The sequence below is a fragment of the Cervus canadensis genome, chromosome 13 (genome assembly GCF_019320065.1).
Source record: "Cervus canadensis isolate Bull #8, Minnesota chromosome 13, ASM1932006v1, whole genome shotgun sequence".
NCBI classification, from domain to species: Eukaryota; Metazoa; Chordata; class Mammalia; order Artiodactyla; family Cervidae; genus Cervus; species Cervus canadensis.
Genome location: NC_057398.1, coordinates 37,005,659 through 37,031,672, shown reverse-complemented (window position 1 = coordinate 37,031,672; position 26,014 = coordinate 37,005,659). Strand labels below are relative to the sequence as shown.

Here is a 26,014-nt window from a genome sequence, read left to right as displayed (position 1 = left end):
GAAGTTCTTGGTTCACATAATGCTAAAGCCTAACATGCAAGATTTTAAGCATGACCTTACTAGCATGGGAGATGAGTGCAATTGTCTGATGATTAGCACATTCTTTAGTACTACCCTTATTGGGAATTGAGATGAGATTTGACCTTTTCCAGTCCTATGGCAACTGCTGAGTCTTCCAGATTTGCTGACATAATGAATGCAAAACTTTGACAGCATCATTCTTTAGGGATCTGAATAGCTCTACTGGAATTCCATCGCATCTACTAGCTTTATTAACAGCAAGGCTTCCTAAGGCCCACTTGACTTCACTCTCCAGAATGTTGGCTCAGGGTGACTGACCACATGATCATAGTAATCCAGTTCATTAAGATCTTTTTTGTACAGTTTTTCAGTGTATTCTTTCCATCTCTTCTTGATCTCTTCAGCATCTACTAGGTCTCTACTGTTTCTGTCCTTTATTGTGCCCACTAGGTAACAAATTAACTAGTTTCAAATCTCAACTCTGTCTCATCCTACCAGTGTGACTTCAGAAAAGCTACTTATTTTCTGTGTTTGCTTCCTCCACTGAAAATGTGAGTCTACCCCATCAGATTGTTTTGAGGAGGTGCGAATCCATGTAAAGCACCTCAGCACAGCCTAGGTTGAACCATACGCTTTCCAATGAAGAGGACATTGGTTCAATCCCTGGTCAGAGAACTAAGATCCCACATGCCACAGGGCAACTAAGTTCATGCACTCTAGAGCCCACACTCAGCAACGAGAAGCCACCACAATGAGAAGAAGCCCATGAAATGCAACTAGAGAGTAGCCCCCACTTGCAGCAACTAGAGGAAGTTTGTGTGCAGCAGTGAAGACCCAGGAGGCCAAAAAAAAAAATAAACCAAAATATACTAGATTTTTAAAAAGAAATAGGCTAGCTTTTGTTCTGCCATGGTACCTGTGTACCTGAGGTACACAAATGGCTGGGGAGGGGGTGGGGAGACTGAAAAATGCATCCTGTTAATAGGATATTCTGACTAAGATAACAGCTAAGGTGGGAATTCTCTAGGAGTCCAGTGGTTAGGACTCAGTACTTTCACTGCCAGGGTCCAGGTTCGATCCTGGACTAAGATCCTGCAAGGCCTGGCAAAAAATAAATAAATAAATAACAGCTGACATTTATTGAACACCTACTAAGCAAACAAACTGTATTAAGAGTGTGTCATCCCTGATCTCAGGAGAGAGGATACACCCTAGAGGCATCCCAAATCCACTCTTGTGCTGCCTAATACTGTCTCCCTCCTAACAAGATCTCTTGCAGATACTCATTTCACAAACGTTTAAGTTCACACTAAAGTGCCTTAGGAGTGGTTCCAGCGGTGTGGATCAGGAAAAACCTCTAACTGGAGGAGTTCCAGAGTGCTCGAGGTAACAGACACCTTTTCCAGTAGCTTACCTATGAAATGCAAGAGAAATGTTGCGGCGGCTGGAAGGTGTGGGGTGGAGTGGCGTTTTCTGCCTTGCCTTCCGTTTGGGAGAGATGCCAGCATACTTGTAGTCTGTTATGGAAGAATCAGCAACGAGGGAAGACACCAGAGAGGGAGAATGCAGGAGTCAAATCAAATGAGTCAGGGGGACACGAAACCAGAGCCTAGGAAGAGCTGGCTTTAAATTGTTGGCATGAAATAAGACGAGGATTAAATGAAAAAAAGTCAGCCTCCTTGGGGCGGGGGCGGCGGCGGGGGACGGGTTCTCTGGCTAATTCCACCCCAACTCAAACTCCCCAGCCCGCCCCGAGCATGAACTGCCTCCGCACATGCGCAGTGCGCGCATGTCGCGCTGGCCGAGGCACTCTCGCGAGAAGAGCCGCACCAGCCGGAAAAATGGCGCCCCCCAGTCCCCGAGAGTCTAAGGCCCAGTCGGCCACGAGCGCGGCCAAATCTGACGGGGAGATGGTGCTGCCGGGCTTCCCGGACGCAGACAGCTTCGTGAAGGTGAGTTCGTGAGGCCTCGAGGGGCATTGGGAGCCGCCCACGGCTGACCGGAAGCAGGCCCGGACCCTCTGGGCGGCCGCGTGCACGATGCAGCCGAGCCCCGGGAGAGGGTAAAGGGGCTTGTGCCCTCTCCCGGCACAGTCTGCCTCTTCACCCTCCGGGGATGGGGCTTCGCTCGCTGACAATGGCGAACTCCCCTCTCCCCAGGGTCCTGATCTCGCGTTTGAACCCTTGCAGTCCCGAGCATGGAGAGCTGTCGCCACGTCATAGGAAGGGCTTCTGGTCACCCTGCAGCCCCCAGCCCTCGCGACCCCGACCCCGCCCAGGCCTGAGCCACTCAGATAACTCTCCGGAGAGGCTCGGGGCTTCACGCTGCCCACACTTGCCGTCCTCCCCTCCCGCGGCCGGGATGGCCCTTCTTCCCTCTCCTGAGGTCCAGCCATACAAAATCCTAAACCCTGGGTTTAATGTCACCTGTTAGAGCTGCCACCGAGTGCCCCTCCTGCAGGTGCATTGATCATTGCCTCCTTCCAAAGAGTTCATTTGGATTATTTGTCTAATGGTGCTTAAATATGAACAAACAAATCTGGAATTAAACATCTCATGCATAGTTCTTACAAGACCATGAAACTAAAATAGCTTGTAAGTTAGCACTACAAATTCCCTAAAACTCCACTTGCATTTTGTCTAATTTATCATTACCACAATTCATTTATTTGGTTCTGAATAATTCCTGGGCCACTAGCCATGGTCCTGATTGGTGGCTCTGTGCTACCAAGAACGCCACCATGATTCAAGTTCCCATTTTCTCTCTTTTTTTCTTGGAAAACATTTATAACACAGCTTACAGTGATGTCATTTGGCCTTCGTGTGACCAACCATCATTTACCCATGGGAGCCACTTCAGGTTTTTTCTCATTACCATACAGAAATTGAAATAGAGACCTCCTTGGCAGTAACTGAGCCATAAATACAAGTCCAGCTGTGGATAGTAGCCATTCTAAATCGGTCATATGAAAGATCTAGAATATTCTTACATTGTGTGTATCTATTATTATTATTATTTAGCTGAGCCATGCGGCTTGTGGGATCTTAGTTCCCCAACCAGGGATTGAACCCCTGCCCCTATCAGTGGAAGCACAGAGTATTAACCACTGGACCACCAGGGAACTCCCTTACATTTGTTTATCAAATTCAGAAACTAAGGCTCAAATAAATGAAATAACTTGCCCAAGGTCACAGTACCAGGCTGTTTTGGATATTAGCTTTATTATATATGTATTTGTTATTTCTATCCCCATTCTCCCAAGAATGTAAGCTCCAAAACTCATTTTCACGTTCATTCTTGTATCATAACGGTTGGGGTAAAATTGGCACTAAATGATGCATGGAAATTGGGTGTCTTCATCATCTAGGACAGTTCCTTATATATAGTAAATCTTGAAAAAAATGAGCTGCTGAATGAATGGTGACCCATGTCTAAAATATGCTTGTTTTTCTGGTTTTGACAGTTCGCTCTTGGGGCAGTGGTGGCAGTCACCAAGGCGTCTGGAGGCCTACCGCAGTTTGGTGATGAGTATGATTTTTACCGAAGTTTTCCTGGCTTCCAGGCATTTTGTGAAACACAGGGAGACAGGTTGCTTCAGTGGTAAGTACTATATATTCTTTTCTCATGTTGAAAGAAATGACTATGAAGAAGTAGATGATTTCTCCTGAGATTTGTATTTTATTCTTATCATAATTTTCTGTGCTTTGGAGCTATAAAATGTAAAAATGACAATGGATTTTGATTAGGGAATGTTACTTGGTAAATTTTGAGTTTAACTTTAAAAATATATGCGTTGACTATTGCAGCTATAGACAGTGAATCTTTTTTAATTAATATGGGACTGGAAAACCTAGATCCAAGATTCTCTCACACAACCTGTGGAGTCACAAGTTTTAGCTTTCTATTTTTTTTTTAATCTATTTTCTTTTTTAGTAATGGCTTCCTAATAAGTGTATTAGGACAGATATTACCCAGATACTGGTTTTGTTGAACTGTTGCATGACAGAATTAGAGAATCTGTTTTAGATTTCATGTTAAAACAGTGAATGCAGAGTACATAGTATACATAGTGTTATATATTTTTTTAGAATTTAAACAAAGCCTTGGGGTAATTTCTTCTACCCCTTCAAATAATGGATGAGGAAAATAAGCCTTTGTGAGATTCAGTGAATTGCCCAATGCCATGCAACTAGCAATGTTTTTGGCTGTAAGGGTGCAGGTTTTGTTAGTTTGATCGAAAAGTATTAGGGAGGACTTCCCTGGAGGTCCAGTGGCTAAGACTCTGCACTCCCACTGCAGGGGGCCCAGGTTCAATTCCTGGTCAGGGAACCGGATCCCACGTGCCATAACTAAGAGTACACATGCTGCAACTAAGACTTAGCACAGCCAAATAAATAAATATTTTGTTTTAGAAAGTGTTGGGAATAATCTGAGCTAAGCCTTGGGATCTTTCTGCCAGATCAGTACACAAACAGACAGAAGTATACAGACTGATTTGGGTTTTCCTGTCCTTCCCAGCATGAGTAGGGTGATGCAGTACCACGGGTGCCGAAGCAACATTAAGGACCAGAGTAAAGTGACCGAGCTGGAGGACAAGTTTGATTTACTGGTCGACACCAACGATGTTATTCTGGAAAGAGTGGTGAGTATTTCACCTCACTCTGAAGGCAACTAACAAATGAAGAGCCTTTGTATTATTAAATAATGAAAGAAAACCCAGGCACTTCAGGAAATGAAAAGAAAGGAAGTTTAGCATTTCTTGCCCGTAACAATATTCCCTTCCTGTGATAGTTGGCTTCTTTTCCCCAAAAATAACACAGTTGTCTTCAGATACATCACTTCAGAATATTACTTCCCCTGGGGATGCCTGTTTTTAAAGTGCCTTTATCAGAAATCTACCCTCCAGATTTGCCAGTTCCATTTTGTTGCAGGAGAGGAGGCCTCTGGATACAGGGCGCAACCAACATTTAATCCATTTTAAGTAGGTTTCCCAGGTGGTGCTAGTGGTAAAGAATCTGCATGCTAATGCGGGAGACACAAACAAGAGACTTGTGTTCACTCCCTCGGTCGGTCGGGAAGATCCCCTGGAGGAGGAAATAGCAACCCACTCCAGTATTCTTACCCGGGAACTCCTATGGACAGAGGAGCCTGGTGGGCTACAGTCCATGGAGTTGTAAAGAGTTGGACACCACTGAGCACACACACACACAGTCTTCTAAATACCCTGACTTGCGTGATTAGAGGAAGATGTGGCTCATTGAGATAGCTAGCCAACCGTCTTCTTCTGCCTAATTCTGCAGCAGAATATTCCTTACAGAAATACACAGATTGTCCAAAACACAGCTAATGCTCAGCCATGTGACAGTCCTGCAGATATGAAATCATGCTGTCCTGTCCCATGCAGTCATTTCTTCCATGGTCTAAATGCCCATAGGTCTTCCAGTGGTTTCCTCAAATTTTATGATTTCAAGTCCTACCATTTGTCAGCTAGGTGCACCACTGTTAGTATTGCCCAAACTGAGATCCCACATCTGGTGCTACTGTACAAAATATGGATAGATGAGGACAGCCTTCATTCTCACTCTGATTACCATTCCTCTGTGTTTAATGCAGTCTAGGATGTAGGCCACATCATCCTGTTAAGTCACTTTTAAATTTTCAGCCCAGTTCAGAACTGTGAAGAGAGTCAGTCAAGGGTTGGGAGTGCCTGATCACTGCCCTACCTTTGAGCAAGTAATGCTTTAATTACTTGGGTTGACTCTCAAATCATGTCTGCTACAGTTATTCGCTCTTACAAATGTGTACTCTTGCACGTAATTCTCTGCCTCTGTTTCGTAAAATTTTAGGTAATTAACTCTGTTAACCCTTAAAGGAAGATACTAAACTAATACCTCTTGCACTCTTAGGGCATTTTACTGGACGAAGCATCAGGCGTGAATAAGAATCAACAACCTGTCCTCCCTGCAGGGTTACAGGTCCCCAAAACCATAGTGTCCAGCTGGAACCGGAAGGTGAGGGTTGCTTTTCAGATGCACTGGAGTATCTGATACCAACTTTAGAGCCTTTGCCCTTTCTCATTTGCGTTTCTGTTCTAATTTATTGAACACAGAACTGGCCACTGCCTAACTTGTTCTCATAAACAGACACAACCTAATTCCACCCTCTAGTCTACTTTGCACCCCCCACCCCCCCCCAATGTCACACATACATTCTTTAATGGGTGGCCGTTGGCATAAAATGGAATTTAGTTTTCTAAGTCGTCAAGTTGCTGTGTTATAAAGTATTTGTATTTGCTGATCACAGGCAGGAGAATATAGCAAAAAAACAAAATCTGAAACTTTCCGGCTGCTTCATGCAAAGAACATCATCCGACCTCAGCTTAAGTTCCGAGAGAAGATCGACAACTCTAACACACCATTTCTTCCCAAAATCTTCATCAAGCCCAATGCTCAAAAACCCCTCCCTCAGGGTAAGTGGTGCCAACTCTGCCCAACAACACAAATGAAGGGAGAAAGGTCTCCCTCCCGCCTTCCTTTCTTCAAATTCAGAGGGAGCCAGTTAGCCCTTGATAGCTAGACAAAGCGCAAACCTGTCTTTGTCGCTGCTTGGGTCTCCAGCACTCTCCAAAGAAAGGCGGGAACGCCCACAAGACCGCCCTGAGGACTTGGATGTGCCCCCTGCCCTGGCGGATTTAATCCATCAGCAGAGAACCCAGCAGGTGGAGCAGGACATGTAAGTGTTCACCTGTCTGAATGTCCTGTTGTGAGTCTTGACCGCCATGTGTGTTTTCACTCTGCATCACTTTTGTAAAATGTGTGAATGAAAGCGGAACCTGAGGGGTGGGTGACACTTCCTCTCATCCTGACATGAATCTTAGCCACTGACCTCCTGCTTGTAGCCCTCACACAGTCCTAAGAGCTGCCAGTTGCTCTCGTCCCCATTGTACAGATGAAAGAACCAAACTTGAGATGCTAACTTCCCACAGAACTAGAACTTCAAACCCAGGTTTTCTTAAAATTTTCTTTCCTTTGTACCACTCTGCCTCTTTTGTCAGGTGGGGTCTCACACAGGGAGGTAAGGCTCACCTGTAAACTTAGCACAGAAAAGACCTTCTCCCTGACTGTATAAGCATCTTGGAAAAACTTTGCTTAAAACAGACAATAGGACTTTGCCTTCAGTGTAAATAAAAAAGATGAGGAGGACTTCATCAGTGTTGGTCCTTTTCTCACACATAGCCAGAGCGTCTGGGCATTCATGCCTCAGCCCCAGCTCTGCATTGTGAGGCCTCCAGTCAAGTGCTAGAGAAATAAAGGTACTGAAAAGCGGCTCTGCCCTCAAGGAACTCAAAAAAGACAGGATTCTTATGCCAGAATCTGACAGCAGAACTGAAAAAAATGCATCATTTAGTATATGACAACTGAGATATTTGCCCCATCCTCTCTCACCTCACAGATCCATTATTCCAGATGACAAAGAATTATATATTCCACCTTTCTGTATCATCCACAGCAGAAGCTATACAGTGTTTTTCCAATTAGTGCTCAAATCTTTATAGATGAATAGATTTTTTAATTATACTTTGTTATACTTTTAAGGGTGAACAAATTTCACCTAATTTTTTTTTTTTTTTTTGATGCACTTGAATTATCATTGAAGCAAATATTTTCACAATGTTCTTTTCTTGTTTGCTTTAACAGACTGGATTAAAACAGTTGTTCTTCCTTGAATCATGGAGTTAATCACAAAGATTTTTCTTTTTGTTTTTTTGGTTTGTTTTTTACTGTAGTGTAATTGCTTTACAGTGTTGCGTTTCTGTCGTGCAACAAAATGAATCACCTGTATGTACAAATATATCCTCCCACCTTCTTGAGCCTCCCTCCCACCCAGTCCTCCAAGATAGCACCCCCTAGGTCGTCACAGAGCACCAAGCTGAGCTCCCTGGGCTATACAGCAGTTTCCCACTCGCTGTCCACCGTACACATAGTAGTGTGTGTATGTCAGTGCTATGCTGTTGATTTGTCCCACCTTCTTCTTCCCCACCATGGCCACAGGTCCATTCTCTACTTCTGCATCTTTCTTCCTGCCCTGCAGATAGGTTCATCAGTACAGTTTTTGTAGATTCCATATGTGTGTGTTAATATACAATATTTGTTTTTCTCTTTCTGACTTGACTTCACTCTGTATGACAGATTCTAGGGTCCATCCACTTCTCTATAAATGACCCAGTTTCGTTCCTTTCTGTCTAATATTCCGTTGTATATATATGCCACGTCTTCTTTACCCATTCATCTTTCAATAGACATTTAGGTTGCTTCTGTGTCCTAGTTGTAAATAGTGCTACAGTGCACATTGGGGTGCATGTGTCTTTTTGAATTATGGTTTTCTTAGGGTATACCCCTAGTAATGGAATTACTGGATTATATAGTAGTTCTATTTTTAGTTTTTTAAGGAACCTTCATGTTGTTCACCTCAGTGGCTGTATCAATTTACATTATCACCAGCAGTGCAAGAGGGCTGCCTTTTCTCCACACCTCTCCAGCATTTATTGTTTGTACCTTTTCATTTTACCGATTCAGGTTTGCACATCCTTATCAGTATGAACTAGATCACTTCACACCACCAGACTCAGTCCTTCAAAAGCCAGAGCCTCAGGTATGTGCCGATCTTAGCTGATGGGTGGTTCCCAAGTAGCCCAGGAAGAATCAGGTACATCGATGACTGGATGCAGTTTTAGCTTTCCTTAGTTGCTTTTATAGTATTGGGGTGGCCAAAAATTTGTTCAAGTTTTCCCGTAAGATGTTACAGAAAGCCAAACAAATTTTCTGGCTGCCCAAATAGAAGGGTGTGACTTGGGATCATTTCTTGGACTCATAATTCACTTTGTCCTTTAGTGAAAGATGATGGTTCAGAGTCTTCTCTTTCTCCCTATGCTTTTGTGATGCAGTTATACAGACCTGTAGGAGAGACACCCTGCCACTTCGTGTCCACACTGGATAAACTAGTGGAACTCAATGAAAAGCTCCTCAAGTGTCAAGAATTTGCTGTAGACTTGGAGGTAACTTATTAATGACCTAAAATGAAGTGTTTACATTTTCTGTGAGTTCACCTATTCAAGAAGTATAAAATTAATACTAATTTAGACCTGTTTTTTGGTAAGAATCACATTACTTTATTTATTGCTGATTTTTCAAAATCAATTTCACTGTAAGCCTGATAAAAATCGTTTTTTCCCTGTTCCCCCTTCTTTCTGTGTATTTTAGCACCACTCTTACAGGAGCTTCCTGGGGCTCACCTGCCTGATGCAGATTTCCACCAGGACAGAAGACTTCATTGTTGACACTCTGGAGCTTCGCAGTGACATGTACATTCTCAACGAGAGCCTCACGGACCCAGCTATTGTTAAGGTCAGCCAGCCTTTTCCCACTCTTACATGTGAGCACACGATTTAAATGCTTCTCAATTTACTATTGTCATCATTTCAGCATAGCCCCAGTAAAGCTGAGAGAAAAAATTGTAACTTCCTCCACTAGGATGGGCTTCCCTGGTGGCTCAGATGATAAAGAATCTGCCTGCAATGCAGGAGACCCTAGTTTGATCCTTGGGTCTGGAAGATCCCCTGGAGAAGGAAATGGCAAGCCACTCTAGCATTTTTGCTGGAGAATCCCATGGACAGAGGAGCCTGGTGGGCTATAGTCCATGGGGTCAAAAAGAGTTGGACACGACTGAACAACTAAGACCACTAGGGTACCACATGCTTTTGTTTCTAACCGTCTGTTAGAACAGCTAAGACTTAGCTCATCACCACCCAGAAAAATGTTAAAGCACTTTAATGAGTACTGCAGCAAGCCCTTGATCTCAAGATTGTTGGACTTAATTACTGCCCTTGAAGCTAGCAACGTGGCCTTCTTAGAGTCATCAGCTGTTAGCAGTTACAAGCATGCAGTTAGGATTGTAGAAGACTGTGGCCCAAACTAAAAGAAGCATGTAAAACTGAACCATCTTTATCTTTATCCTGGCTTCTATTCCAGTGTTCTAATAACCTAGGGACAGAGTTCATTTCAGAGCATAAACAGCCCTGTGCCTCTGTACTGCACGGCTATGGTTTTATTTTCAGGTCTTCCATGGTGCCGATTCAGACATAGAATGGCTCCAGAAGGACTTTGGGTTGTACGTGGTGAACATGTTTGATACTCACCAGGCAGCTCGCCTTCTTAACCTGGGCAGGCACTCCCTAGACCACCTCCTGAAGCTCTACTGCAACGTGGAGTCGAACAAGCAGTACCAGCTGGCCGACTGGCGGATACGGTCAGTTTGTTCTTGATGAGGAAACAGGGCTGGCGGAGGGAGGCCCGGGTGGTGGTTAATCCCACTGTGGAGACCTGCGTGCAGGCTGTAACACCGTTTGGATATCTCTCTCTTTTTTTTTTTTTTGGTTTATTTTTGGCTGCACTGGGTCTTCATTGTTGCAAGCAGGGGCCACTCTCTATTGTGGAGCTTAGGCTTCTCGTTGCAGTGGTTTCTCTTGTTGCAGATCCCAGCCTCGAGGCTGGGTGGGCTCAGTAGTTGTACTGCATGGGCTTAGTTCCCAGACCAGGCGTCGAACACCTGTCCCCTGCATTGGCAGGCGGATTCTTACTCACTAGACCGCCAGGGAGGTACCCCATATGGTCTTGAGTTGAATGTCATTGGGCTTTTCTCCATTTGTTTTTAGTGGCATAAGGACAGCTGGAAGTTTTAGAATAATGTAGAGTTTATGTTGGACTGATTATGTTACATAGAGGGAAATGTTAAGTATTTAAAACTTTTGAAATGGATTGGTTTTAAAAAAGGCTTCATATTTATTGAGGTGGAAATTAGATTGTACTTGAGCATAAATTATAAGAAAAATTAAAGTGAAAAGAATGCTTCATATTTGAAAAAGGTAGGAATTACTGTCTTAGATAAACAAATAAATAGTGCATCATGCTTCATGGAAATAGTTGAAATTGCCATGCCATGTCAGCATTTGTCCATGTCAGTCTCTTGTTTGTAACCCACATCTCCCTGGTACATGTGTATGAAATGGTCTCCCATAAGTGTGAGAGTTCTAAGAACACAGCTGACTTAGCGTTGTAATCAGTATTTACTGTAATCTAAGTAATTTATAGTGGAGTAATTACTATATAGTAATTTACAGTATAGTAAATACAGCGTATAGTAAATATATACTATATAATAATTTATAGTATTTACTATTATCTAAGGCTGTTAGGGAGTCGTGCCACACTTTGTGGGATTCTTGCTTTCCTTGGTCATTTTCAGATAGCCAGCTTCCTCTCTGAGGCTGCAACTGTTGTATGGAGAAGCACCAAGCTCTTCTGCATATCTCATGCCAGAATTTCTCAAGAGAATTTAGTAAAGTCAAACTATAAGATGAAAATTATTAAAATCTAAAAACCACTTCCTTTTACATAACCATTAACACATGTCACACAGTGGGATAAGATTCACACTCAAGACAGGGCCCTGATTTTTAACCACGTCGTGGCCCTGCTGCCCCTTCTGCCCAGCTGTGGAAAGAACAGCTTGTCCCATGAGGGTGCCGGAGAAGCTGGTGGGGCTGTAGTAGTGGCCAGGGGAGACTCTTGGACTTCAGCAGGAACCCACGGGGTAGATGAGGCAAATTGCCACCGCGGGGGAAACCAGTGAAACGGCGTTCTCTGTTGCAATTCTAGACCTCTGCCCGAGGAAATGCTGAGCTACGCGCGAGACGACACGCACTACCTGCTGTACATCTATGACAAGGTGCGGCTGGCGCTGTGGGAGCGCGGCAACGCGCAGCCCACGCAGCTGCAGGTGGTGTGGCAGCGCAGTCGCGACATCTGCCTCAAGGTACAGCCCGGGCCCAGGCTCCGCTCGGCTCCCCGTGCTCTGCTCTGCTCTTTCATTTATTTTTTTAAATTTTTAAAATGAGTTAATTTACTTTGGCTGCACTAGGTCTTTGTTGCTACACACAGGCTTTCTCTAGTTGCAGCAAGTGTGCATACTCTCCGGTTGGGGTGTGCGGGCTTCTCACTGCAGGGGCTTCTCGTTGCAGAGCGTGGACTCCAGGCGCATGGGCTTCAGTAGCTGTGGCGCAAGGGCTCAGTGGTTGTGGCGGCGCACATCTGCTTTGCTGTTTACATTCATGAAAGAGCCCAGTGTCCTGAAGAGCCCAGGGCACAGTATTGATTCACACTTATCTTGAATAGTCTCTAATATTTTGCAGAAATTCATCAAACCCATCTTCACAGACGAATCTTACCTGGAACTCTATAGGAAGCAGAAGAAGCATCTGAACACACAGCAGTTGACGGCCTTTCAGCTGCTCTTTGCCTGGAGGGATAAAACAGCTCGTCGGGAAGATGAGAGTTACGGGTAAGGGACTGTGGATCCCTTTCATTCTTGCTAGGTCTGATGACAAGGAAATAATGGGCCTTTTCGACTCTTTTCACCGTGAAAGTTGATTATGTTTTCCCAGGGTTACAGCACATCATGGAGCTTGTTGGCAGAATTTAATGGGATCCTGTTGTGTTTTATTCCAGATACGTCCTGCCAAACCACATGATGCTAAAGATAGCTGAGGAGCTGCCCAAGTGAGTGAGGACTGACTGCTGTGCTCTGACTTCCTCAGTGGAGAAGTGCTGTCCCTTAGATCCCGCTTCCCTGATTGTTGTTACCTCAGGGCTGTTTACTTAGAGCAGATTAGTGCCCTGAGGAAGTTAGCAAGTCCAAGGAATGCAGAATCTTTGCCCGTGCGCTACCGTTTAGGAAGCAGAGCTTCAGAACTGGAGCTGTTTCCATGTTTATCCCTTATATGGACTCACATGTAAGTCTGGGCTTCCCAGGAGTCTCAGCGGTAAAGAATCTGCCTGCCAATGCAGGAGACACGGGTTTGATCCCTGGGTGGGAAAGATCCCCTGGAGGAGGAAATGGCAACCCACTCCAGTATTCTTGCCTGGAAAATCCCATGGACAGAGGAGCCTGGTGAGCTACAGTCCATGGGGGTCACAAAAGAGTTGGACATGACTGAGCGACTTAACAGCAGCCTCAGCATGTAAGTCTCTGAGCCTGGAGCATCCACTTTAGAGGCAAAATTTCTCAGACTCTTTCATCTGTACCTCCTTCTGGATTAAGGTGTCTCATGATTTTAGATGTCTTATGATGTTAATTGGAGTATAAGCAAAGAATCAAAGCTCATCCTCACCTGGCACCTCCTTGCAGGGTTGCAGGTGAGCAGAGCTATGGGGCTGTGTTCCAGCCCTCCCTGCGAGCAGGAGGCAGCGGTGGGAGGCGTCTGCTCAGGGTTCAGTACAGCAGAGAGCACGTCTTGGAACAGCCAATGGGGTCACTCTGACGGACCGTGTTCCCTCAGTTCTCACCTGAGTGCCTACGCTCTGGCTTCACTGGGTCGTTGTTCTTTTGTGGAGCCTTTGTGGGCCACGCTCCTGGGCAATGTTGAATGTGTTCTCACTTCCTTCAGGGAACCTCAGGGCATCATCGCTTGCTGTAACCCTGTGCCTCCTCTCGTACGGCAGCAGATCAACGAAATGCACCTTCTGATTCAGCAGGCGCGAGAGATGCCTCTGCTCAAGGTAAGAAGCTCCCCAACTCCACAGCTTCTCAGCTCTGTCTGCTGCCGTCTTGCTCCTTATAGTCTCCTTCACACGTGAATTGGTCTCCATTCTGAAAAAAAAGCCTGAGGAAATAATAGGATTTAGGAAATCCAGTGGGTGTGTCTTTATGATAGTCAGAAGCTAAAGTTCATCCTTTTTTAAAAAAAATTTTATTTATTTGTATTTGGCTGTGCTGGGGCATCACTGCTGCATGGGCTTGTCTGTATTTTCGACAAACAGGAGCTAATCTTCGTTGCCCCATGCAGGCTTCTCATTGCAGTGGCTTCTCTTGTTGCCGAGCACAGGCTCTGGGGCACACAGGCTTCAGTAGTTGCGGCTGTGGGCTCAATAGTTGCAGTACTGGGGCTCAATAGTTGCAGCTCCCAGGCTCTAGAGCACAGGCTCCGTAGTTGTGGCACATGAACTTAGTTGCTCCACAGCATGTGGGATCTTCTCGGGCCAGGGATTAAACCCACGTGTCCTACATTGGCAGGCAGATTCTATACCACCGAGCCACCAGGGAATCCCTCATCCTTCTTTCTTTGCAACCTTATCTTTGTTAATCCAAGGGCCAGTGATGTCTCATGATGTCCAATGATGGGCTGGTTAGCTGTTGTCCTGAGGCAGCCAGCCTTGCAGGATAAACTGGAGTGGGGATCTCAGCACAGAGACTGCATTTTGGAAGCCTGGCAGTAGTCCAAAGTGAGATGATAAGAGCCCTGATGAGCGTGTCGGTCACAGGAATAGAAGGGAAAAGACAGGTTCAGGAAGCATCTTCAAAAGCAAAGATTGATGGGACTTTATAACAGGTGGTGACAGTGGCTGCGATTCTTTTCTGAGCACCGTGTTAAGTACTTTAGAGGTGTTCTCTGAATGGCAAGTAGAGTTGAAGATAATGGAAGTGGAGTCAAGGACCACTCACTCCACACAGAAAGCCGAGGTGACAAGAAACAGGAGCACCCCAGAGAGAAGGGAATTCAGAAAGAGCTAACTGTGAAGATGCTAAAGTTTAGGCAAATTCAGATGAAAGCAGGATGCCCAGCCCACAATACAAACCCATACATCTATGTGTGTGCCTTTCATGGGTACACACATACCAACACACCTGTGTTCTTGTATAGATATTACAGTATGTCTACACAAGATTATGTGTAGGTTTACATGTGTGTGTGTTTTGTTTTGTTTTTAATCCATACAAACATTTATTCTGCCCTTGCCAGGGGGTGGAAGAGAGGGTGTCCAGAAAGATATGCATGTTTCAATTTGTGTTTTCATTGGCACAGTTTTTAATGTTTTGTCTCAGTAGTAATATTAGCATGTGTAAAACGTGTTTGTAATTTTTGAAAGATTATTGATCCCAGGTGACTTGAAATCAGCCCCTTTGAGGTAAAAAAGAAGAGACTCTGAGGATAAGCACATTTAGTGTCTTGATGCTAATATTTCTTTCTTGACTCTATACTTTGTCCAAGTAAAGAGCAAAATGCCAGTGACTAGACAAAAATCTTTCTCAAGCTGTTTGGAATCCTTCTGTGTTGTGGCTCACTGTGATAAAGGGCTTTATTCTTTCATCCAGCAAATAATTACTGAGCACAAGTAATTACGGTGCCAGGCACTGGAGGGTGAAGGGACGAGGAAAGTCTCGGGCTCTTGAGAAACACCGTCTAGTGAAGAGACACGTCTGCGCTGAAGGAAAAAAAGAGAATGAGTGTGTCATCAAATTTAGGGAACTTTCCTCACACTCTCTCTGTTCTGACTCTTTAGTCTGAAGTCGCAGCAGGAGTGAGGAAGAGTGGGCCGCTGCCCAACCCTGAGGTAACGTGATGTGTTCGTTGTGGCTTTTTCAGAGGGAGGGAGGGGGAACCAGTCACAGCTTGGACAGACCCAGCCTCCCTGACAGACACCAGGGCCTGTCACCGGGTCACAGAGTCCTTCACGCCGGCCTGTTGCTTTCTTTTTGACGCAGAGATTGGAGAATGTCCTCTTTGGCCCCCATGACTGCTCCCATACCCCGTCAGATGGCTACCCTCTCCTCCCAACCGACGGTAACAAAGAGGCCCCTGGCACGTCCCGGGGGTGGGGCTGCCCAGCGTGCCGCCCCGTCAGCTTGGCCCGCGCTGACTCCCCTCCCTGTAGGGCCTGCGCCGGTGCAGAAACAGGAGGGCCTCCTCTCCGCCCAAGAAGACGAGGAGACCCTGCCAGACATCAGATGTCTCGTCGCTACCGCTGTCATCACATTATTTAACGTGAGTGACACCATCCGGGACGTGACCCAGACTGGGGGGATGTGCTGGCTTTATCAGATAGGAGGCCGTCTGCCGGAAGTGGAAGCCAGTGGCAGTGGGGGTGGGCGGGAAGCCCATTGGCTGGATGGTGTTTGCTGCCCTGATGAGGAGGTCTGTGAGGGGTGGTGGAGAGTTCTGTGTGCTGCCTGAGGAAATCCTCAGGGGAAGTGCCCCAAGGGAGCCGGACAGGAGCTCCAGGGACGTATAAACAGGGGCCTTTCTTCCCCATTCATCCGAGGTCAGCCGAGGGCCAGTTTATCCTGATTCCCAGAAGGGGTGGAACAGTGTTTCCAGTGAACTCATAGTGTGTGCTGCGTATACTTTCCTGACGATCGCCAGCATCGTCTATATGTGCTTTGGATGAAAAGAAGAAAAAAAAACAAAAGAAAAGAAAAGCATTCTCCCCAGTCTGGCCTGTTAGATTAAGTGAGCAGCAGGAGATGCAAGTACCAGGAAGTGGGTAGGAACTTGTTCCCCCTCCCAGGGAGGCTGAGCCCTGGTAGGTAGAGACTCCATCCAGTGTGGCCCACTTGGGGACCTTATTCCTGGAATCCGGCCTGGGACACGATAGAGCTTGTCCTGATCAATCCCACCCAGCACGCTTCTCCTTTCCACCACAGACATGGGCTCTGGGTTCTGTGCAAAAGGAAGACCAGGGTGCATGTGCTGGTCAGGATGATAGTGAGATGACCAGGGATAAAAGGAAATCACACAGATAAAAAATCTGAATACAGCACACAATAGATGTGAAAGAAAGTGAAAGTGTTAGTCATTTAGTTGTGTCTGACTCTTTACGACCCCATGGACTGTAGCCCACCAGGCTCCTCTATCCATGGAATTCTTCAGGCAAGAATACTGGAGTGGGTGGCCATTCCCTTCTCCAGGGGATTTTCCTGACCCAGGGATCAAACCTGGGTCTCCTGCATTGCAGACGGATTCTTTACCATCTGAGCCACCAGGAAATACAACAGATGTGCTAAGAAGGAAAAACTATAATTTCTAGAAAGAACTGAGAAAGAGAAGCAAGCATACTATCTGGATAAAGACAAGTTTCATGCTTAGCGTGTGTTCAGATAGTAAGAAGCTGGGTGGTCCAGTCCTATTCACAACTCTCCCATCACACTCAGATGCTGCGCCAGTGCCAGGGAGGTGAAGTACCACCTGCAAGATGTGTTAACTGTCTGGGAGTGAACTTTCCTTTTCTCTTAATTACATACAGTTAGTCTTGTTTCAGTAGCCAGTGCAAACAGAAGTCTAGGACCTTTAGTTGACCACAGAGTTCATTGAATCACCGAAGCGATGAGGCAGCTAAAGATGTGAGTGTTAACTTGCAGCCGTGTGGATGTGTAAGCGCTGTGCGTTGTCTAGCAGAGGCTGCACCCCTGTTCCTGGTGTGCAGGAAGCCTGACCACAGAGAAGGCCAGGGGCTAGCGCAGGCCGATGCCCCCAGTGAGAGCAACATTCTGTTGCGTAGTTTTGTTGGTCACCCATAAAGGTGTATGATTTTAAATTTCAGCTAATTTCAGGTTACAACCCCAGGTTCTCCAGTCAGCCAGATCTGGACTTACATCCTTATTCTGCCCCTATTAGCTGTAAAGCTCTGGAAGACTTTCTTAACCTCACTCAGCCTCAGTTTCCTCATCTGTACCATGGTGAGAGTAACCCCACATACCTTGTAGGTTGTAAGGATGTGGTGAGAACTCATTGATTCAATGAGTGTGTATTGGGACTTCCCTGGCACTCCAGAGGTTAAGACTCCATGCTTCCACTGCAGGGGGGGCATGGGTTCAATCCCTGATGAGGGAAGTTCTGCATGCCACAGTGTGGCCAATAAATACGTAAATATTGAACACCTCACTGTGTGTTATCACAGGCTATTGTAGTGCCTTATACACAGGAGAGGCTTTTTTAAAAACTTAGTCGTTAATATTATAAATAAATGATACTTTGATTTTTTAAAATTTTTTTTAAATTAAAAAAGGTTTTCTTTTTTTTGCTGTGACACTTTGCTTGTGGGATTTTTATTTCCCTGACCAGGGACTGAACCTGGGCCCTGGCAGTGAAAGCACCAAGTCCGAACCACTGGACTACCAGGGAATTCCTGAAAAAGTTTTAAATAAAATAATAAATTTTTTTTAAAAAGCAAAGAAATTTTAGGTATTTCCCTGGTGGTCCAGTGGTTGACTCCCCGCTTCCACTGCAGGGGGCACAGGTTCAATCTCTGGTTGGGGAACTGAGATTCCATGTGCCATGTGGCATGGCCAATAAATAAAGAACTTTAAAAAGTCAGCTGTTGGCATTATTACTGTTAACTGTTACTCCTCTTGCCTGCATCTAATATCATAAAATGGTCACAGTTGTAAGCCATTGTTCTCTGTCCCTGCAGGAACCTAGTGCTGAAGGAAATGAAAAGAGTCCATTAACAGTTGCACAGAAAAAAGCCCAGAACATAATGGAGTCCTTTGAAAATCCATTTCGGATGGTAAGTACTGGTTGCATATGTTAAGGGCTGACTGAAGAGGCAGAGCTTTTTGCAGCCGGAGGTGCCTTTTACCTGAAAAAGGAACCGAGAGACTTCAGAGACCGGAGAAGCCTCACCACCGTGACGTCATCCCTGGCAGTGGGTCGAGACCCCGAGTCAGGTCTTCTGAGACCAAGTCGACAAGAGGACCCCACTTGAGGGCCAGGCAGCTGCGGCCAGGCTGACACTTTGCATTGAGGCCTCCTAAGATGTAACCAGCAGAACACCCCCATCTGAGTGCCACCAAATTCTGGGTCCAGATTCTATTTCTCGGCATTTAATGTGACTGTTTCCATTTCTCCAGTTTCTGCCTTCAGTAGAACACCGGGCTCACATTTCTCAGTCAGCAAAGTTTGATCCATCATCGAAAATCTATGAAGTAAGTGGATTTGTCATCCTTTCTAAGAGTGAACTTTCTAAGAAAAGAGGACTTCTTAATTTCTTAAACCAGGTTTCTGTTCTAAACAAGCCCATCTTTGAACCTCCCTGAAAATGAGTGCAAGAAACATTTCATATATAAGCCTTGTTTCCAGAGAGAGGAACCAGACTTTAACCAGATTCTTGAAAGCATTGGGGAACTTTTTAAAGAAACAGGTCTTTGTTTTTTGTTTTTAATTAAAGTTTAATTTACAAGGTATACAGTACACAGATATGAAATGTACAGCTTGATGCATTTCTATTTATGAATATTACTTTAACGCTCTTAAAGATGACAGTTTAAATTTTGAAACATTCTGTTGTATGTTGTGTGGTTTGTTTTTAGCAGCATTTTAAGTAAGAATAAGAATCCATCTTCCCTGGATCCCCATGAGATATTCCTGGGAGCCGGCATGTTAATTGTTTGTTAAAAGCCCTCTTCCTCCCTGCAGGAGGTGGTGCTCTGATCAGATGGGTGGCCTGGCTGGCTCCCTCTGCACAAACCCCCCACCCCGCTAGCCCCCCCACCCCCCCACCCCACCCCTGCACTGCTGTTTAGGCCGGAGAGTCAGGCCAAGGAACTTCCTGGTAGTCCAGTGGTTAAGACTTCACACTCCCCAGTGCAGGGACCAGAGAGTTCCATCCCTAATCAGGGAACTAAGATCCTACGTGCCATGTGGCAGGGCCAAAAAAAAACAAAACGGAAAGGAGAATCAGGTTGAAACCCTGATGGGCCTCCGCCCTGTCACTGTTGGTAAGCCTGCTGTTTTTAGAAATGGGGAGTCAGATAAGGTTTCTGCTGTCTCTTCTCTTCCGCTCCCCCCACCATTGTGGCTTACTGGGGGCAGCCATACGTGCCCCCCCACCCCCGCCCCGCCCACTGGACTTACCAGAGTTACTGTTTCCTGTCACCGAGGTGTGTTCTCATGCCCCAGGTAAATGTGGTGTCGTAAGAAGCACTTTAGACTTGCAGGAGTCCTGCCTTGAACACCGTCTCTACCATTTATTAACCATGTCCCCTTGGACACGTTACTTAGCTTCTCCCAACCTATTTCCTGTCTGTAAAGTGGTGGTGATGATGGTACCTCTGCCTCAGGGTCATAGAAGGGACTGAATGGGTGGATATGCAGGCATCCAGCCCAGTGGCTGGAATAACATTAAGTACTTTATAAATAAAGCCAGCATGAGCTCTTATTTTTCGTGTCATTAGATAACAGGATCATTAGATAATGGGACTTAGGACCTAGAATGTGTATAGCTACCAGTCGGCATGCTCTGGGTCACCTCATTCAAAGAATCATCCTAGGCGGCTGAGTTTTGGAGATTTTTTGTTTTGTTTGTTTTTATTTATAGATCAGCAACCGTTGGAAGCTGGCAAGCCAGGTACAGGTACAAAGAGAGCCTAAAGAAACTGCCAAGAAGAAGGCAGCTGAGCATACAGGTAGTGTAGCACCCACCCCCTTGTCAGCTCAGCCTGCACCTTTGGTTGAGAGCAGCCCTGGCTCACTCTTCTGTCCAGTTACTCAAGCAAAGCTCCAGGCACAGCCGAGCAGCCCCAGTGCTCCCCTCCACGGCCTCCCTTCTGCCCAGGGGCTGCAGATAGTGAGCCGGAGATGTGTGAGCTGTCAGGGCAGCGGGTCCTCACGCAGAGAGAGGAAGGACGTGCTGCGGCTGGACCTGACGGGGCGCGGGCTGCTTCTGTACAGTGGTCCAGGGAGGCGGTCTAGTGAACGTGACGTTGAGCCAAGACCCGTAGCCATCAGGGGAAGGTGTTCAGGCTGGCAGCCCAGCGAGGCCAAGGCCACAGCTTGTAGTACTGCTCAGAGTGACCCAGGAGGCCAAAGGGATGGGGGCGGGGGGTGGGTGGAGGGTAGGACAGAGAGCAGGCAGGGGTCTGTTGTTGGGACTTTTACTCCAAGTGAGTTGGAAGCCATGGAGGGCTCTGAGCAGGGGAGGGCCGTACCCTGACTTAGGTGTGGAGGCCTCACCAGCTGCTGGGCAGAGGGCAGGGTGGGCAGTCCAGTCAGGAGGCAGCACAGTGTACAGATGAAGGGGGACACTGGTGTGTATGTCATGGGGGCAGGGCAGGTGGTGGAAAGTCAGAGCCTGGCGTGTCGCGTAGAGAAGCTGACAGCATTGGGTGAGGTGGTTCATGGACAGGAGGTTTTGTCCTGAGCGCCTTGGGAGGCAGGGCTGTGTGGACAGTGAGGCTGCAGGGGGGCCAGTTAGAGGCGGAGGAGGTTTTGGTTCTGGTCCTCGACCTGTTAGGGTTGAGATCCCGACGCCATGTCCTCAGGGGAGTCACGGAGACTGCTGGATGAGGAGTAGGCATGGGTGTGGACCCAGAGGTTGGTTGATGAGGAGAGGAACATCTGGGCTGAGCCGCAAGGCAGGATCCTCCAGGGATGTGGGGGTTGGGGCTGGGGGCCGCGCTCAGCAGGGGTGACGCCGTGGGCAGTGCGGCTCAGAGGCCCAGCTGCCGCCACAGCCACAGAGACCGTTCTCTCTCTCTTGCAGCCGCCCGGGACCAGGCCCAGGAGGAGTACAGGGCAGCCGCGGAGCAGGCCGTGTCCGTCCGCCAGCAGGCTGCTGTACGTGCCTGCATTTCTGCTCTCTCTGATCGTGGTCAGGGTTGGTCTGGAATGTCGGGAGGGCTCACCCTCAGCGTTGGGTTATAGGTGTCTTCCAGTTGCTGGTCCAGTAGTGCTGCCTCATGCCCGCCACCTGCCCCCCACCCCAGAAGGTCGACGTCGCTGTCCGTCTGGGGTGGTTCTCCTGCTGGGTTTGGGATAAACATGTCCTTGGCCTGTAGAAGGAGGTGAGGCATCGAGCCCACTCCATGTCCCACTCCACCTGGGAGCTGTTTCACCCCCTGCCACCCCGGCTCCCCAGCACCCTGGAGTGCTCAGCTCTGGCCTTTCCAAGTGGCCTGACGTCATCCTCCAGCTGGGAGCTCACCCCCCCCCCCCCCCACCGCCAGTGCTCCTCTCTCCGTCCCCGAGCCCGTGTTTACAGCCCTGGAGGCATTGTGTGCCTCGCAGGGTGCTCACAGGGGTCACACAGAGTGGCCTCCTGCCCTGGTCGTGGCCGTGCTTCCCTCTTACAGGTCTGTTCAATCCACAGCTAGAGAATGCTGCCAAGAAAAGAGAGCGGACGACGAGTGACCCGAGGACGACAGAACAGAGGCAAGAGAAGAAACGCCTCAAAATTTCCAAGAAGCCAAAAGACCCAGATCCACCAGAAAAAGACTTTACGCCCTATGACTACAGCAAGTCAGACTTCAAGGCTTTTGCTGGTGAGGCCGGAGGGGGTGTCCTTCAGGGACCACCCGGCCATGTCCTGTGGGGGGAAGCAGGTGGCGGGGAGGGGAGGAAAGAGCAGAACTTCAGTGGAGATTAAGCTCCACCCAAGGCAAGGCAGGCAACCTGGAATTGTGAGGGCAGCACACGGACGTGATGGGGACAGAGCAGAAACCCACGGCCCTCTGCCCCAAGGGCTGAGCTGCAGGAGCCACTCTGGTGGTTCATCAAGATAGTGTCCGTTCTGTTAATAATTGTGGCTCCATCCTTCTTCACAAGTTCTGTCCGGAAACACTTTTTCTCAGACACACACATACAGGGTAAAGATGTGGATTATTGAGCAAGATGTGGTTTGTTGAGATAGCCTGGTGCCTAGAAGATGAAGCTCTGTGCCTCCTTAGCCTGTGAGAGCCTGTCTGTGTTGAAAGCGCTGCAGTGACATTCCTGATGACAGAGCAGCCTCCTTGGCGACACCGCCGTCTTTTCTGCAAGAACATCCCCTCTGGTCCCAGTTTACGGACAGTGGCTTCATCCTTCACGGAAACCAGAGGGATTTCCTTGATGTGAACTGGCCAGTGCTTTAGCCACCGGCCCCTGACCTGAGAATAGACCTGTGAGAAATGAGCCTGGCCTCCAGGCTGCCCTTAGCTACTGAGAACATGATTTCTGAGGTGACAGCAAGCCAGAAGTTTCTGTCTGTGAAGGGCAAGTGAACTGACGGCCCACACTGCCTGGATCTCGTGCACCTGGCCCGGTAGTGAGTCTGTGGTGTGTACCAGCTCACTCACATGATCACCAGCCCCTCTTTTCTCTTACCTTTCAGGAAACAGCAAATCCAAACCTTCTTCCCAGTTTGACCCAAGCAAGCAGCCCCAGTCAGGCAAGGTAAGAATCAGACTGAGAATCCCAGTGGGCTCGAGGTGTGTGTTGTTGACCCTCCACTGCTGGCAAGACTGGCCCATCTAGGAACCCTCTCCATCTGCATAGCTTTTCCCTCGCCTCATTTCTTCCCAGGCACAAACAATACCCATCATCTATTTCAGCAAGAAAAAAAATGTTGTAAAGTATCTCTAAAGGTGGGTGTGTGGTTTTGAAGGGTGTTACTGTTTGCTGCCTTGGGAATTATAGCAGCAGGCTGAAACACTCCCTGTGGTACCAGTACAGGCCTGCCATTGCCCCCATGGGCATTGCTGCCAGCCAGAGCGCAGTGTGACTGGACGTCTGGCATGGGGAGGGTGAGCAAGGCCTATGTAGAGCCTGGCCATTCCCTCAATAGCTCATCCGTACAGCCTTGCCGTCACTAACACCCGAAATGTCCAGTTGCAAGGAAACCAAGAGCCACACCCTTGGCATTGGCAGCTCTGATGGGCCGTCTGAGCCCAGGCATGTTTTCCTGTGCGTCGTGTGGTTATGGTTGTCACTCAGCCTAGATGGTTTCTTGTCCTTTCAGAAATGCATTGCAGCCAAAAAAATTAAACAGTCGATGGGAAACAAAAGCATGTCCTTTCCAACTGGAAAGTCAGACAGGTATGTGCAAGATGCCGTCGTGGCCAGGGAAACCCGGGGAGGCCTCACCTAGAGAGAGTCTCAGAGCACATCTCCAGGCCTGATTCTGATCTTTGTCATTCAGAAAACTGAGCTGGGAGGAGGAGAGGTGATCACTGGACACCACAGTCATAGCCACGCCTTCTAGGACTCCAGTCACCCTCAGCCCTCTCCCATCACCATGTGGTCCCCCAGGGTCATCCCAGAGCAAATAGGTTTGAAATCTGCCTACATCAGCCCCTTTCTGAGGAAAGAGGAAAAAAAAATCAGTAAGCAAATATGGATAGTCATTGTTGTCCAAGAATATTTTAGGGAATTCCCTAGCTGTCCATTGCATTTGCTGCTGATAATCTGGGTTCAATTCTGATCCCTCAAGCTGCATGGCATCACCCAAAAAAGAGTATTTTAGTTAAAAGCCTAAAACCCTAATCCTTGGAGCAGACCCTGAAGTCAGAGGACGCGCGCCCAGGATGTGGTGGAGGAGGGACCATCCTCAGCTCCACCAGCCCTCCCTTGCTAGGCCATAGGACGCTGCTCCCGCCTCCACTCCTGTCCCCTAGAGTGCCCTTGGAGTGTCAGGGGGCACTCTGCTGCCCAGCTCCGTTCTCCTCGACCCCGAACAGACCATTGTCCCTCAGTTCTGCAATATTAAGCCTCACAACGTTTTATAAACTGGCTGACTGCCACCATTCAGCCAGACTGCAAGAACTAACTCTTTTGTTTTCACACTGTCTCTACAGAGGTTTCAGGCACAATTGGCCAAAGAGATAGTGTTGGAAGACAGCCTCGGGATCCCCTGGTGGACTGGAAGCACCAAATAGTGGTGCTGGTTTTGTACAGACTCATTTTTAAACCATTAAAAAATAATTCTTGCTGGAAGAAAGCAGGTTCCTGACTTTTGTTTTGCGGCCACTCCATCTCTGGCAGGCAAGAACACACCTCATCCTGTCCAGGTCACCCTCTTCAGCGGTCTTGGGTAAGTGTGCCCCTGGAGTGTGGTTTCTGGAGAAATCCAGAACCTCCCCCGAGGAGGAATGCAGGAGACACCCCAGGACTCAGGAAAGGGCGGCCTCCAGAGGCCAGGGCACGATGCCCACCTGACTCTCCATCCTGAGAGGACGCACTTGTCCATGCCTGCACATCATGCAAATGAAGCCAGATGGTGAAAAGTACCTTCGGGAAGAGGGACTGTGGGTACTTAGAGCCACTGGGGCTTCTCGACAGCCTGGTCTCTTCTCTATCTCTCTTTTTTTTACATTTTGTTTTTTCCCCGTTATAAAAGTTAATTACATGTTTATTACAGGAAATGAGAAAAACATAGAAGAATGCAAAGAGAAAAATTAAATCATCTTTAATCTTGCGGCACAAAGAGAATGTTTACTATATTGATGGAAAGGCTTTTTACCTTATGTATGAATACCTTCCAAACGACCTTATATTTCTATGGTGTTTCACCTTTAAAATTTATATTATGAGAACTTTCTCATCCTGAAATTCATTTTAGCTAATTCACATTATTCAACATTTAGGTTTCCACTTTGTACTTTTTCTATTGCTGGGCGCAAGCTTTTCTCTAGTTGCAGCGAGCAGGGGCCACTCTCTAGTTTCGATATGCAGGCTCCTCATTACACTGGCTTCTCTTGTTGCATAGCTCGGGCTCCAGGGCCACATGGGCTTCAGTAGTTGTGGCACGTGGACTTATTTGCCCCCATGGTATGTGGGATCTTCCTGAACCAGGGATTGAACTCATGTACCCTGTTGGCAGGCAGATTCTTAACCATGGGACCACCATTTTTGTACTATGCTTAATGTAACACTGAACTTTTTGTACAAATTTGTGACCCAGTCTCTTGATTATTCTTCAGAATTCCATTTGATTTTAGTCCTGAGGTGGGCTATCAAGAAAACACAGAATGATACCATTATTTTTTTAACAAATATTTAAACAAGGAACCTATTTTCTTGGAAGTCTTTCCCATGAGTTATTGAGAGGGCTGACTGTGCGTGAGACCCTGCAGGGTTGCCAGGCCAGACCAGACATGGCTGTGTTGCGGAGAGCAGTCCAGGACAGCCAGAGTGTGAACAAGGCAGGACTCGAGTGGTCGAAGCGAACAGAAAAGCCAGGCTATCCATGGCTTAGCAAAAGATGTTTTTTCTCTATCTGGAAATGGCAACCCACTCCAGTATTCTTGCCTGGAAAATCCAATGGATGGAGGAGACTGACAGGCTACAGTCCATGGGGTCGCAAAGAGCTGGACACAACTGAGTGACTTCACTTCACTTCTTCTCTGTGAA

At 47.2% G+C, this 26,014-nt stretch overlaps 1 protein-coding gene and 2 non-coding genes across 3 annotated transcripts; 2 read left to right on the top strand and 1 right to left on the bottom strand.

Annotated features, from left to right (window-relative positions):
- The first annotated feature begins 1,815 nt into the window (after positions 1-1,815).
- On the top strand, positions 1,816-24,598 carry EXOSC10 (exosome component 10). The gene is made up of 25 exons (XM_043485947.1): positions 1,816-1,973; positions 3,485-3,621; positions 4,540-4,663; positions 5,928-6,032; positions 6,325-6,490; positions 6,639-6,753; positions 8,598-8,673; positions 8,966-9,076; positions 9,282-9,425; positions 10,136-10,326; positions 11,736-11,892; positions 12,269-12,417; positions 12,585-12,635; positions 13,523-13,634; positions 15,417-15,467; positions 15,619-15,697; positions 15,789-15,898; positions 18,324-18,419; positions 18,763-18,837; positions 20,229-20,316; positions 21,393-21,466; positions 21,999-22,170; positions 22,998-23,059; positions 23,625-23,701; positions 24,460-24,598. The coding sequence occupies exons 1-25, from the start codon at positions 1,863-1,865 to the stop codon at positions 24,488-24,490; spliced, it is 2,664 nt and encodes an 887-aa protein (XP_043341882.1). The 5' UTR covers positions 1,816-1,862; the 3' UTR covers positions 24,491-24,598.
- TRNAG-CCC lies at positions 4,278-4,350 on the top strand. The gene has a single exon. It is a non-coding gene; the product is annotated as a tRNA-Gly (tRNA).
- Positions 17,963-18,034, bottom strand: TRNAE-UUC. Its single transcript has one exon. It is a non-coding gene; the product is annotated as a tRNA-Glu (tRNA).
- Positions 24,599-26,014: the final 1,416 nt, after the last annotated feature.